General features: G+C 39.2%; 1 protein-coding gene across 1 annotated transcript; it reads left to right on the plus strand.

The window, feature by feature from the left end:
* Window positions 1-4,787: 4,787 nt before the first annotated feature.
* dap3 (death associated protein 3) lies at window positions 4,788-13,351 on the plus strand. The gene is made up of 12 exons (XM_021318153.2): window positions 4,788-5,173; window positions 5,279-5,392; window positions 7,519-7,620; window positions 7,719-7,827; window positions 7,945-8,037; window positions 8,135-8,265; window positions 9,477-9,557; window positions 10,117-10,281; window positions 10,371-10,430; window positions 10,507-10,596; window positions 12,922-13,039; window positions 13,129-13,351. Exons 1-12 carry the CDS (start codon window positions 5,135-5,137, stop codon window positions 13,212-13,214), a joined length of 1,188 nt encoding a protein of 395 aa, XP_021173828.2. The 5' UTR covers window positions 4,788-5,134; the 3' UTR covers window positions 13,215-13,351.
* Window positions 13,352-14,224: the final 873 nt, after the last annotated feature.

Consider the following 14,224-nt stretch of genomic DNA (forward strand, 5'->3'; position numbering starts at 1 on the left):
AGCAAAAATGTATAGGCAGACGTTTATTGCTACACCTGGTAAAGATATTCTCAAAAATATTCAGGTTTTATTGCAGTGGTATAATCTTATATTGAAGATATTGTAAAGATCTCGGCCTTAAATTTATAGCATTTAATGAGTGGGAATAAAAGTATGACATGACACAAGGGCCCATTTCTCTCAGAAATGGGCCCTTTTTTGCATCATTGCATCTCCATCTAGCATTACAAATGCTGCCGAACTACTAGTTTCTAAATGCATTCTTGCACAAATGCCCTTTGCACAATCAGCTCTGTAAATACAAATGTTTTTTGTTTTTTTTTAAACTCACCTGTACACTGTGACTTTCTCCTGCATTGCTTACATTTCAATTGTTTACTTTTAAATCACTGCCGCACCTTATACTGTAATTTAATTTTACTGCAATTTGCAAGCTGTATGCAACAATTTTTTTGTTCTGTACGCACTCTGTGCATACAAAATGACAAATAAAGTTGTCTAAGTCTAAGACACTGTTCAAAAGGGGCAAGACAAGAGAACCAACCCTTGAAGTGATGTGTTTTGATTTTTATATGTGGTCAGGGAATGGCTGCAAATATTTACTCCTCTGAATCAACTCAAATCTTGAGTCAAATGCTTTAAAGCAGTTGGAACTGGAAAAAAAAACATCCCATTTGCAAGAGAGGCCTGTTTTGATGGCAAAAACTACTTTTATAACCGTATTTAAAACTAGCCTCAAACAAAGTCAGATTAAATATAGTCAAAAGAAGACAAGACACCTAAACACAGCATTAACCATTTTTGCATGGCAGTAGATAAACCACAGTGTCGTCTGCATAAACATGTATACAAGCATCAGTAACATTTTCACCAACTCTGTTTACATAAATTGAAAACCGGGTTGGACCTAAAATAGAACTGTGTGGCACACCTTTTGCGGTGTTTAAGTATTCTGACGACAGACCATTGTGTCGCACAGAAAATTAGAACGCCAATATATATACAATGTCATCTGATAGCTTTTAACAGAGAATGGCAGAGCCTGCAATTCACACAGTAGTTGATGGTTTTCAAGGCTTCAATTATGTAATTTACAACTTTTATGACATGGCAAGACGTTGGTCCAGAAGCAAGAAATGTCTGAATAGCTGAAAGTCTCTGACATGATATCACAGCAGAGTTTATAATTAATGATTGGGGAAACTCTGAGCAATGCGAGTTGCGAACGCTAGACCTAAGAGCAATAAATGCCATAAAGTATTTGTGATGACTGGCAATGAGTTTTTACATCTAGGTAGAGACATTTTGGTGCACTTTTTTTTGCAGAATTGTTTTAATTCAACCACATGTGTGGCTTTTGGTCATAACTGGGAGTCTATTAGTCGGTTTTAAGACCATACTTTGACTAGGCCACTCCAAAAACTATAATTTTCCCATATCTTTATGAAGTTGACTGGCTGGTGAGCTTCACATCATTGTCCTCCAGCATAACCTGAGCGAGTTTGATCTTAAAGTCACAAACTGATGGTGAGACATTCTCCATAGAGATTTTCTGAGATCAAATCATGATTTCATCAACCACAGCAAGCCATCAAGTTCATGAATCACAAAAAAAACAGACCTTCAAACTACCACTACAGTGTCTCATAATTGTTATGATTTACTGTTTCTTAAATGCTGTTAGTTTTGTACCAGATATTTTAATGTGACACACACACCCTCCCCATACAGTAGCTTCAACTTTTGTCTTGTGAGTCCACAGAGCAGTTTCCCAAAAGTCTTTGGGATCATTAGGATGTGTTTGGTGAAACGTGCAGATGCAAATTCACCATTGATTTATTTTTTTGCAATTTTCACAAATACAAGGCCTTTCAAAAACAAAAACAAAAAACAGCAACACAGAAATTAAAATCTTCTTAAAATGGAAAATGTATGATGCAGCAAAAAGTTCTGTCTTTTATCAGCTATACTTTAGCTTTAATTTAAGTTAATAGTAAACCGGACCACAAACTTTTTACCCAACGCAGACTTGGGTGCTATTTTACTTGGCAAAATAAAGCAAGAGTGAGCAAAATCGTGTTCCTGTTGCTGAAAAGATAAAACTAGAAAAAAAGAAAAAAAGATCAACCCCAAAAAATTAGGAAATTGTTTATCGTCAGTGGGTGGTGCACCTGCAAGAGCCTTTTTATATTTCTATTCTACAATGATTTACAGATCCCTTTTCTACAGAAGTCACACTAATTTGCTTTTGTTAAACTATTGTTTATTTAGCTTAGTTGAGCAACTAAACACAAAAACAAAACAAAAAAAATTTCTAAAAAATTTAATTTTCTAGCCCTTGAGTACCTTCTTGTAGACAATTTTGGCTTCCAGGACAAAAAGTTTGAACACCCTGCGTTCACATCAAAGCATATTCATGTGTTAGAACAGTCCAGTCAAAGTCCAGACCTAAATCTAATTGAGAATCTGAGGCAGGATTTAAAAACTGATGTTTAGTGATGCTATACATTCAAACTGACTTAGCTTGAGCACTTTGACAACGAATTCTGGGCAAAAATCTTGGTCTCTAAATGTGCAAAGCTGGTGTCAACATATCTCCAACGACTTGCCAATTGCAGAGAAATGTGCAATATTACAAAATCTGATGGGGGTCAAGGGAAAAGAATGCAATTTCAAGTAACAGCATACATGCACTGGATTTAACCATAGATGTTGATTTATTTCACATAATGTCAGCGAGGAATCCAAGAAAAAATGTTGGACAATTGTTGCATTGTTGAAAAATTAATTAAATGTGAGTCACAAGATTTTTTTGGCTCACTTTCAGTGGCCACACCCCATCCTGTTGAATCAAGAAATGACTGACAGATCCTTTTGACAACACGAGGCAGGCTAAAAGAGCTCAAACAGCAACACCTTTGTGCCTTGATCTACCAAAACTCAAGAACAGATGAAAAACAAAGTCACTGACATCTATCAGTCTGGAAAGGGATTTACAGAGTATGAGCCTTTGAGACTACAGAGAACTACTATTGTCCATGAAAAGAGAAAACATGGAACAGTGGTGAACATTGAGCAACATCTACACCCCTGCAGGCCTCACTGCCTCACTTAAGGTCAGTGTTTGCACGATTCAACAATAAAGAAGAGACTGGGTAATAAGGCATCTATTCAAAGTTTCAAGATGGGAATTACTGCTGGGCAAAAAGAACACAATGGTAGTTCTCACATTTACCAACAAACATCTTGATGTCCCTTAAAAGTGGAACTTTTGCCTCTCATGTGGTTAATGGGCAAGAGGCGGGGTACACCCTGGACAGGTTGGCAGTCCCTCACAGAGCAACACGCGACAAACCCTTCACGCACACACTTACACCTAAGAGCAATTCGGAGAGAGCGATGAACCTAACAGTGATGTTTTTGGACTGTGTATGGAAGCCAAAGTACCTGAAAAGAACCCACACATCCACAGGGATAGCATGCAAACTCTATGCAGAAAGACCCTAGTTTGGGATTTAAACCCAAGACCTAGCTGCAAGGCAACAGTGCAACCAGCTGCTCCACCATGCAGCCTCATATCAATACATTTGAAAATAATTCTGTTGCCATTTTCTGATGTATTTAGGCTTAAATGACACACACTCATGTCTTTTTTTGATGATAGGAGTGTTATTTTTTTTAATTTACATATTGTGTCCTCCAGGATACACTGCCCTTTTAATATGAGCTTCATCCCAACGAATGTCTTGATTCCAGTGGCATTGGTTTTGATTGTGCATCCAATAATCTCACACAATCACAAATTTGCTTGGTGAGCAATGTCCTCAAAGACATTCTGATCAAATAATCCAGTTTTAATTAAATTCAGAAAGTTTATCTATATATGGCTAATTCACAACAAGCCTCACCGGAAGGCACTTTACAAAAAAGAAGACAAATCTGTTTTTTTATCTAAAGAAACCCAGCAGAAAAGATCAAGTTCTAGACTGAGCAAGCATACCGAGCATGCATGTAGTGACAGTTGAAAGGAAAACTCCCCTTTAACTTCCATGTTACTCAATTTCTGTCAATAACTGTAATGTTCACCTGCACTCCTGACTGTTACTATTGTAACAATTGTTTACATGCATCTTGCACTACTGACCATGACTGAATATTGATTTGCACTGCTGACTGTTTATTCACAGTACCAGTCGTTTCCATATACATTTGCAATACCGTACTTTAACTGTAATATGCAATTACCTTCCACTGCACTAAATAGCTTCTGTCCAAACTTTATTTACTCATTTCATAGTAATAGCTACCTGCATATCATGCTCACAATTCTGCCTATAGTAATAGCCATCTGTACATATATTCATAGTACATGTAAACTCTGTTATTGTAACAATCATCTGTATATTACGCTATTGTACATATCTGTAAAACTCTATTTATAGTAATATCCACCTGTATATTATATTCGGTACATATCCAGCTGGAAATTTAGTTCACAATACTAGTTATCTATGTATTATATTCATAGGACAAATCTATTAGTAAAATCCTGTTTATAATAGTATTCATCTCTATATTTATTCAGTATATATCCATGTCCTGTAGTTATGGAACCATTGTTTATCCTGCACTTGTTGCTATTGCACTTCTGGTTAGACCTAAACTGCATTTCGTCGCCTTGAACCTGTACCTGTGTAATGACAATAAAGTTGAATCTAATCTAACCTAATCTAAATTTATTTCCCATCTGGGTAGGAGAGCAGCCTCGGTGTGATCTGATTGGCTAAGGACCGCGCGACGTCACGTCCTGTAGTTGGTGATGGCGCTGCCCGTGACGGATCCGGCACATTGACTTTTGCTGCGCCGTGTGGTGTCCTTGCCCTCCCTGTCCTGAGCTCCGGGGATCTTTACCGGCGCATGAAGTCAGCGGACATATTCCCGGCGTGAAATCCGCGGAAGAGTGGCTGTCAGAGGCCTCAGCGGGCTGGTTAGCGCTGCCTGCACGGAGCTGCTAGCTGCTAGCTGCGTGTTTACGCAAAGGTTACACGACACCGCAGCGTAAACACGCGACACCTTTAGATATTTTAAGGCTTTAAAATAGTAGTAGTAACTTTTCTCAGGCACGTCTCAGAGCATGTCCCTTCACAGACTGGCCTTCGGGCTGCGACCGACGGTGAGAGCAATATTTACGGGATTCTAACCAGCAACGCCTCAGCCATGTTTTTTGGTGTTAAACAGAGGAGGTGACGAGTTTTAATGTGGAGCTGCTGTGTTCCAGGTGGCCCGTGTCAGGTGCCTCCACAGCGGCTCGTGTGTCCAGCAGCAGGAGGCTGTGGCTGTGGAGCCAGAACCAGAGTCCATCTCAGTCTTCAGGACGCAGGAGAAAGACCCAGTAAGATGCTATTTTTATTGGGAAGCAGGGGGTTCGGTGAGAATCCAGACTTGGAATAATGATCATTTAATAATGTCCTCCAAGTATGTTTACGTTTCTGTTTAATCCGACCCGTTTTATCAGTGTTTAAAGTTCATGTTCTGCTTCACTGTTCACCATATTGTGTAAATTGTCTGGTTTTTACTAGATTTTGTAGCTGTTTAGATCTAATTAGAAGTGTTCACAATCACAGCACAGATTTGGTTGTCATTTGCTGTTAAAGAGATCAAGCCATAACATACAGGACTGTCTCAGAAAATTAGAATATTGTGATAAAGTTCTTTATTTTCTGTAATGCAATCAAAAAACATGAAATGTCATACATTCTGGATTCATTACAAATCAACTGAAATATCGCAAGCCTTTTATTGTTTTAATATAGCTGTTTATGACGTACAGCTGAAGAAAACTCAAAAATCCTATCTCAAAATATTAGAATATTTCCTCAGACCAAGTAAAAAAAAAATATTATAACAGCAAAACAAAATCAAACATTTGAAAATGTCCATTAATGCACTCAGTACTTGGTTGGGAATCCTTTTGCACAGTTTACTGCATCAATGTGGCGTGGCATGGAGGCAATCAGCCTGTGGCATTGCTGAGGTGTTATGGATGCCCAGGATGCTTCAATAGCGGCCTTTAGCTCATTTGCATTGTTGGGTCTGGTGTCTTTCAGCTTCTTCTTCACAATACGCCACAAATTCTCTATGGGGTTCAGGTCAGGGGAATTGGCAGGCCAATCAAGGACAGTAATGCCATGGTCAGTACACCAGTTACTGTGAGAATCTTATGTCGTCTCTTAACCACTACCATACTTGTGATTTAGTTTACTGAACCAAGCTGAGTGTTTTTCAAGGCTCAGGAAACCCTGCAGTGTTTCGAGTTAATTAGACCATTCAAGTGATTAGTTGAATAGCCTACTAGTATACTTTTTCATGATATTCTAATATTTTGAGATAGGATATTTGGGTTTCTTCAGCTGTAAGCCATAATCAGCGATATTAAAACAATAATAGGCTTGCGATATTTCAGTTGATTTGTAATGAATCCAGAATGTATGACATTTCATGTTTTTTAATTGCATTACAGAAAATAAAGAACTTTATCACAATATTCTAATTTTCTGAGACAGTCCTGTAGATGGGTAGGTCAGGAACGTCCAAACTTTTTTTTTTTTTTTTTTAACTGGAGCCCAAAACCCTCACAGGTAGGACTGAGCAATATATATTGAGATTTTTAAAAATATTGAAAAAAAAAAAAAAAAGAGATGTAAGCTGAAACTATGTCGATTATATCGAAATGGTCTACGTTGGGTTATAATTATACTTTTATGTATTCGTGTTGGTTATTTTTCAGTTGTTTCTACAGTTGTTTGTTAAAACAAACGTGCCTGTGTGACATTTTGGTATAAAGCTTTGATTTAGAGGCGCCTATATTTATAATTACTTTATGAAAAGAAAAATATAGAGAGATAAATATTGTATATCATCGGCATTCAGCCTAAAAATATCGAGATATTATTTTGGTCGATTTTGCCCGGCCCTATGTCACAGGCCACAAAAAAAGATTTTATTATTTATTTATTATTTATTGTATTCATCGGTTTATACTTAGTCAGTCAGTTAGCTTAATACCCAATATTCTAATGAAACATGATAGTGTTGGTTTTTTTTTTTTTTTTTGTTTGTTTTCTGCAAATCTGAAAGATAAATAAATGACCAAATAAAACTCCATAATGTCCGAATTCTTCGTCTAGAGTTTTGTTTGTGTGCTTAGCAAGCAGTGCATGTTTAAGTGACCATGTAGAGACACAAATGGCTCAGGATGTGATCTGCTGCTATTCAGAAAGGCTAGTGAATTCAATAAAATTGACAGCGAACACATGCAGCCGTTTAATCATTTGCTACATGCCGTGATCTTCCAGAATCACATTGGACGAGCCTATTTTGTAGTTTTGAAGTAAAGCACTTTATTTGATGAAATATGTCCGTTCAGGTTTTCTCTGTTTTCTGAATGATCCATGTCCGTTCAGGTTTTCTCTGTTTTCTGAATGATCCATCTCCCGTCCTTCCCTGTGGCCTTTCCAGGCTCTCCACTCAGAGAAACACGCCGGACACTTCTACACTCTGCCTCCTGCGCACGTCCGGCTCCTGTTTCCCAACACCCTCCCTTGGCGCTATCAACAACAGGCAGGTTCTTCTCTAGACCTTTCGGCGAGAAACGACGGCCTTAAAAAGTTGTCCTCCGCAGCAAACCCGGATGTAAATGCCGTTGTATGATCTTTTAGGCGAAGACGTTCAACGAGACCTGCATCATGGTGCGGCGGCCGGCCCTGGAGGTCATCTCTTACCTGAAGAAAGCCGACTATAGCCAGCCGGCCCTCAGATATTTATTCTGTATCCTTCAAAGCACTGGGCCTCGCTGACTGAACAATAAAACAAAGGTTCTTTTGCCTCCTGATCCTGAATAAAACGGCTGTTGTCGTCCTTATCGGGGGGGTGTGTGTGGCTCAGACGGGCTGAAGGGGAGCGGGAAAACAATGTCTCTTTGTCACACGGTCCACTTCTGTTACACACAGGGATGGCTGGTGCTTCACGTTCCTGATGGTGAGACGAGCGCAAGTCACACGAGCGTTTAACTGATCGACAGACTGAGTAATCCCCCCCCCCCCCCCTCTCTCTCCATCTCCCTTGCCTTATATAGCCTTCCTGTGGGTGAAGAACTGTAAGGAGCTGCTGCCGTCGTCCTATAACTCCTCTCGCTTTGACCAGCCGCTACAAGCCACCACCTGGTTACGCAACTTCAAAATCACCAGCGAACCTTTTCTTTCAAAGGTAACATTCACTCGCTTTTTTTTATATATATATATATATATATATATATATATATATATATAGTCTGTTTCTGGGCTTTTGAGGCACTAGTGGCTAATCTTTTTCAAAGTAGACTGACAGGAGAGGGGGTAAGACATGCGGCAAACGACCTCAAGCCGGAATCGAACCCGGGTCGGCCGCGTCGAGGACTAAGGCCTCCGTACATGGGTTGTGCTCACTACCCCTGCATCACCGTAGCACGCCCATTCACTCGGTTTTTAACTTTGACCACAACAAGAGACCAAAGACTTGTATTAGATTTCATTTTTTCCCATTATAAGCCTTTTTTTTTTTTTTTTACACAGAGGAGCCTATATTCTGTTCTTGCAACGGTTAACGCACGTTGAAGAAACCAGCTGAAGAAAAGCTGTATAAAACTGAAAGGAAATGCTCAAAATTATGTTTCAAATGGGCTCCTGGGTAAAATTTTCGCTTCAAAAGACTCTTCTACTGTAATTACTTTTGTTAAATTACATAATTACTAAGGAAATGAACAGTTTCTGGCCATTTAGAAACCAGTTTATTCTTTGGAGTGTAATAGAAAATCTCTAATTGACTTTAATGGTTGCCTTTTTATTTATACGTGAGTAAAACTCAGGTGAAGCTTCCTCTCATCAAGCTCACATGGAACTGACGTTAAAGAGTCTAACGATTATACTGGGCCAACTATACGCAAGTATTCATATAATTCATATAATCCAAAGTTTTCTTTTCTCCTTCACTTTTTTGTCCTGTTGCGTCGTATTTTACTGGTGATCTTGCACTGAAGAGTGTGAAGGGAATTTGTATTCAGCCCCCTTTTTCATTCAGTCTCCTTAAATGAAGTCCAGTGCAACTTATTGCTCTCTGTGTCTAATTTAATCTCAGTTTAAATGCAGACGTTCTGCAAAAGCCTCAGAGGTTTGTTGGAGAAGATTAGTGAACAAACATCAGGAAGACCAAGGAACACAGCAGTTTATAATAATGTGCTGCTTTATGTTGGTTTATGAAAGGAATCCCGATGAAAGTCTTTGAGTTTTGTTGTTGTAACATGACAAAATGTAAATAAGTTCAAGGGGAACCAATAGCTTTGCACTGTACTGTTCACCTCTGGGCATGCTGAATGAGACAGTTTCACCTCAAAAGTTGATGCAAAACAAAACGAATCCAAAACTCTTCCATTTCCTTCTTAGATAAAGACAAAGGAGCGCTATGTGTGGACGAAGAGGGAGTCCACGGAGGCGGGGAGTCCGCTCGGAGAGCTGGTGGATCAGGTCAGTCCTCGAAGCCGTCGTCATCTTCCTCTAATTCCACTGTTTTTCATTAATAATGCAGTCTCTCTCAGGATCTCTGCCTTATTTCCACTCGAGTTAACTCTCCTTTAGGACTCTTTAAAGTTTCATCCTTCCACTTTTGGCCGCGTCGGCAGTGATCAATAGCCAGTGAGGCGAGCATAACGATGGATCAGGACAGTGTTGTACCACACACGTTGACGAGGACAGAAAGGAGCAGCGGATTCATGTGCAGCTGCAAAACCCTCACTTTCTGTTTGTCACAGTACAGTTTAGGCAGATTTATTGGATCCGTCAGCGTCTGACCTGTCAGTTTGTGTGGAAGCTGGTGTGCAGGATGCAAAACACGATTGGAGGAAATGCTGATAAGCTTTTCTCTGACTGCGTTACCTGATTTGTTTTTCTGTCAACATGTTAAACATTTCCTGTTTTTTTTTTTTGTCATAATGTTCCTTGTGTAATATTTTTTGCTCCTTTTACACTGTTTTAGCTGGATCTCCTGTTATATTGCAGTCATCAGATCATACCTCCTGTGCTGCAGGGCATTTCTAGAGTGAAGAGCAGCAGCGACGTGGTGGGAGCGGTGATGAAGGAACTCAGGCTGCAGAGCGGCCAACCGGGAGCGGGCTTCCGCCTGGCCGTGGCTGTGGACTCTGTGAATGCTCTGTGGGGAAGATCCACCATCAAGAAGGAGGATAAGAGTGCTGTAAGGAAAACGCATTTGTCTTTTTTTTTTTTTTTGTGTTGATGGTTTTCCACAAACAAGAAGTCTTATGTGTGTCTTTCCGTCCTCAGGTGGATCCAGAGGAGCTGACTTTGGTTTATAACCTGAGAAAGCTGGTGAAGAATGACTGGGTGAGATTAATGCACGAGTTGGCCCCTGAAAATGCTGTGTTTCTGAAAGATTTACTCATTTACTGTCTTGTCTCAGAGCGGAGGCGCCATCATTACCACCGTGTCTCAGACGGGCGCGCTCTACACTCCAAAATCTGCCTACCTGCCTCAAGAGCTGCTCGGGGAAGTAAGAGAACGCTCTGTTTTAGTTTAATGCCTGATCAGCTCCTCTAAGGGTGCTGATGCGTCTCTGCTGCTCAGTTTAGGCGAAGGCACATGGAAAATAAAACAAACATGCAATGATTGTAGCTTAAAATAAACAACTTTATTAAGTGACCAATCTAATCTAATCTAGGGAGTCTTAAAAATATGTCATGCGGCTTGAAGGAGGAGGAGGGCAGCGAGCCGCGGACGTACTGAGCGTTGAGCTAATAACAGCTTACGTGTTAGCTATTTAGACCGGGAGGTTTTCTCCCGGACGGGAACTATAATGACCGCTTTATCTCATTAAAGCCTGCCAGCCTGCCAGCCTGCCAGGCTTATAATACGCTGGAGCAAACCCTGCTTGTGATAAACTGCAAACAAGACTTCTTATGAATCCACAACTTACAGGAGACAAGTTGAGGACTGTACACCTAAGTAGTCCTGTAAAAAGACCCTCACACCTGACCTGTGGATTGGTGCAGCTCCTCCCGAGGTACCATGTCAGGGCGGCGCACCGCCACAGCAAAATAAAAACTGCCACACCTTCAGTTGTTAGTATGTTAAAACAGTGTAAAGCTCTATCTATCTATCTATCTATCTATCTATCTATCTATCTATCTATCTATCTATCTATCTATCTATCTATCTATCTATCTATCTATCTATCTATCTATCTATCTATCTATCTATCTATCTATCTATCTATCTATCTATCTATCTATCTATCTATCTATCTATCTATCTATCTATCTATCTATCTATCTATCTATCTATCTATCTATCTATCTATCTATCTATCTATCTAAAAAAAAAAAGTGCTTTATTTTGAAAGAATAAAATTGGTCTGGGATAGTGGCTGCTGTGCCACATTGGTCTTAGAAGGGAAGGTAAAGACGACAGTAAAGAGGACAGTCCACTGTTGCCCATTTAGCGTCATTGTTGCTATATTTAGCGACTTTTCAGAGCCCTCTAGTAATTTTCTTTCAAAAAGCGGTTAGCAACAAGCAACTTTTAGTGACTTGGTTTTATTGCCGACTTTACCAAAAGCACCAGTCGCTCTGGAGTCACTGAGGCGGCCGCGAGAGTTCCTACTTCCCTCAGCACTGTCTCACAGGCACACCACAGCTGCTGCTGCCTCGTCACGTAAATCTAGTTCTTAAAGTAGATTTTTTTTTTTTTTTTTATGAAACTGTTGCACTAAAATAATTCCCTGAAATTGATTGACACACATCTTCCACCACTTATTAAACTTACTGTGTCTATGTTAACTGTCTTTGTGGTACACTTTGTTTTATGTAATGTGGATTCAGGCAATGTATTAAAATTCATAAACCATAAGTAATTTTTTGTGCCAAATACATTTAATCACAACTTTTTATTAACTTTTTTTGTCTTGGCAAAAGCTCTCCTACAGCCTGGGTCACAAATATGAACAAATATTCAAATTAGACGAGGTCAACCATCCGTGTGGACTTTATTCACTGACTGAAGGAATGGGGACTGAAAACAAATGTGTGCCACACCCTTCAGTTTCATATTAGTAAAAATATTGTTTAAAAAGACATTCATTATTTTCCTTCACTCTATGGACTACTTTGTGTATGTTTATACATAAATATATACATAAAACCTCCCTGCAGTACATTGTAGTTCCCCAGATTTGCAAGTGAAGATGTGAAATTAAGGTTGTCTCTCAGTTCTCCTCTCTCCTCTCTTAATATTGCACATGTTTTTATCTTTAAAGAACACGGCTTCTTATTTTCTTCTGGTACATTATTGAGGTGTTGTTTTGCAGTAAAAAAGGATGTACTTCCATAATGAGTCACATCAGACATTTCTGCGCCGCAGCACTTTACGGTGTGACTTCCTTTAGTCCTTTCTGACTAATTACAGCTACGTTTGTTGTACGCCAGGATGGCAGGAAATCAGTTCGTCCATGGACAGATAAATCCCTATTCTTATGCCAAGACGCAATAAACTATAAGAGTTAAAGTGGGATCACGTAATCCACATAATGGAAAATATTTTCATTATACAAATGTTATTTAACTTTCTTCACCCTTGACTTTGGGGAATTGACTTTAGCACGTTATCACATTAATGCACATTAAAAACATTTCATCCCTCTGCTCTCCTGAGGTACCTGAAGCAGCCAGCCTTTTTACATTTAATTATATTTAAAGAAATCTGATCTTGCTGCCTATATGGGCGTAATAATTAAATCAGTTACTCTAAACGTCTTACACACCTGAAGAGAACCGATTTATCGTTCTGTTTTGTAACTTCCTGTCTGTGTCGTCCTTTAAAGAGGGGCTTTGACAGCATGGATCCATTCGTCCCCGTATCCGTGCCCAACTACAGTGAGAAGGAGTTTGAAAGCTGCTACCTTTATTACACAGACCGAAACTGGCTGCAGCATCCACAGAGTGAGTTGAGATTTTTGTCGCTCTGCAGTTATATGAGAAAAGTGACTCGTGACGAAGGTATACTCACCGTGTTTTTGCTTCTCCGTCAGGCCGAACAGAAGAAGGGAAGAAAGAACTCGTCTTTTTGAGTAACAGGAATCCATCCATGTTTGAAAGACTTTGTGGCTTTTTGTGAAATCGCGGAACCATTTCATCGTAACAATGCCACCGGATGGATCAGAAATATACAAGCAAATATCCATGTGTCTAATGTGAATCCTGATGTAAGATTATGTTACTCTGTTGCTTTGATAATAAACCAATAATACAGAACTTGTTGGTGTTTTCCTTTTTATAGTATTAAGCATTCAGGATGTTCTGCTACAGAGCAGAATTCATGATTCTATAAATTAAGGCAGGCAGTCCAGGTCGTGAAGCAGGAAAGTAATCCCAGACCATCACATTGCCGCCAACATGCTGTTAAATGGTGTGGACACCTTCCCAAAGGTTGCATAGAAGTCTTGTCAAGAGATCAGAATAATTTCCCATAGTTCTTGAGGATCATGAAGATGTTATTTATTTTTTTATTATTTTGTGAATGTGAGATGGACTTTTATGTTGTTTTTTTTCAGCAGTGTTTTTTGTCTTTACTCTTTCTCCATGAATGCCACTTTTGCCCTGTGCTGAATTAATAACGGGCTTAACTAAGGTCTGCAGCGCTTTAGATGTTGTTCTGTGGTGCTTTGGTGACCTCTTGGATGAAGCACTGATGTAATTTTGGAAGGTTTGCTAATGACCAATGATTTATCAATTTGTGGATAATGGCTCACTGAAGTTTGCCATTTTTAATGCTCAGATTTCACCAATCTTAGTTTTGTTTTTAGCTGTTTATCAAAATGTGTGTGTGTGTGTATGTATGTATGTGTATATATATATATATATATATATATATATATATATATATATATATATATATATATATATATAAAATGTATTATGACAGCATTTCAAAAACAATCCATCCTTGATATATTTCTTGATCCGCCTGATTTATGAAGAATGAACCTTACAGTCTTTTACATTTGTTTCACCGTGGTCTGTGCTAAACAAGTTAAAAAACTGAAGACGCAACATTTATGTGATTTGTTTTTTCTTTACAGCGGATTTAGCTTTATAACTGCCACAATTAACTGTTCAAAGATGTTT

The sequence above is a fragment of the Fundulus heteroclitus genome, chromosome 3 (genome assembly GCF_011125445.2).
Source record: "Fundulus heteroclitus isolate FHET01 chromosome 3, MU-UCD_Fhet_4.1, whole genome shotgun sequence".
In the NCBI taxonomy this organism is placed as follows: domain Eukaryota; kingdom Metazoa; phylum Chordata; class Actinopteri; order Cyprinodontiformes; family Fundulidae; genus Fundulus; species Fundulus heteroclitus.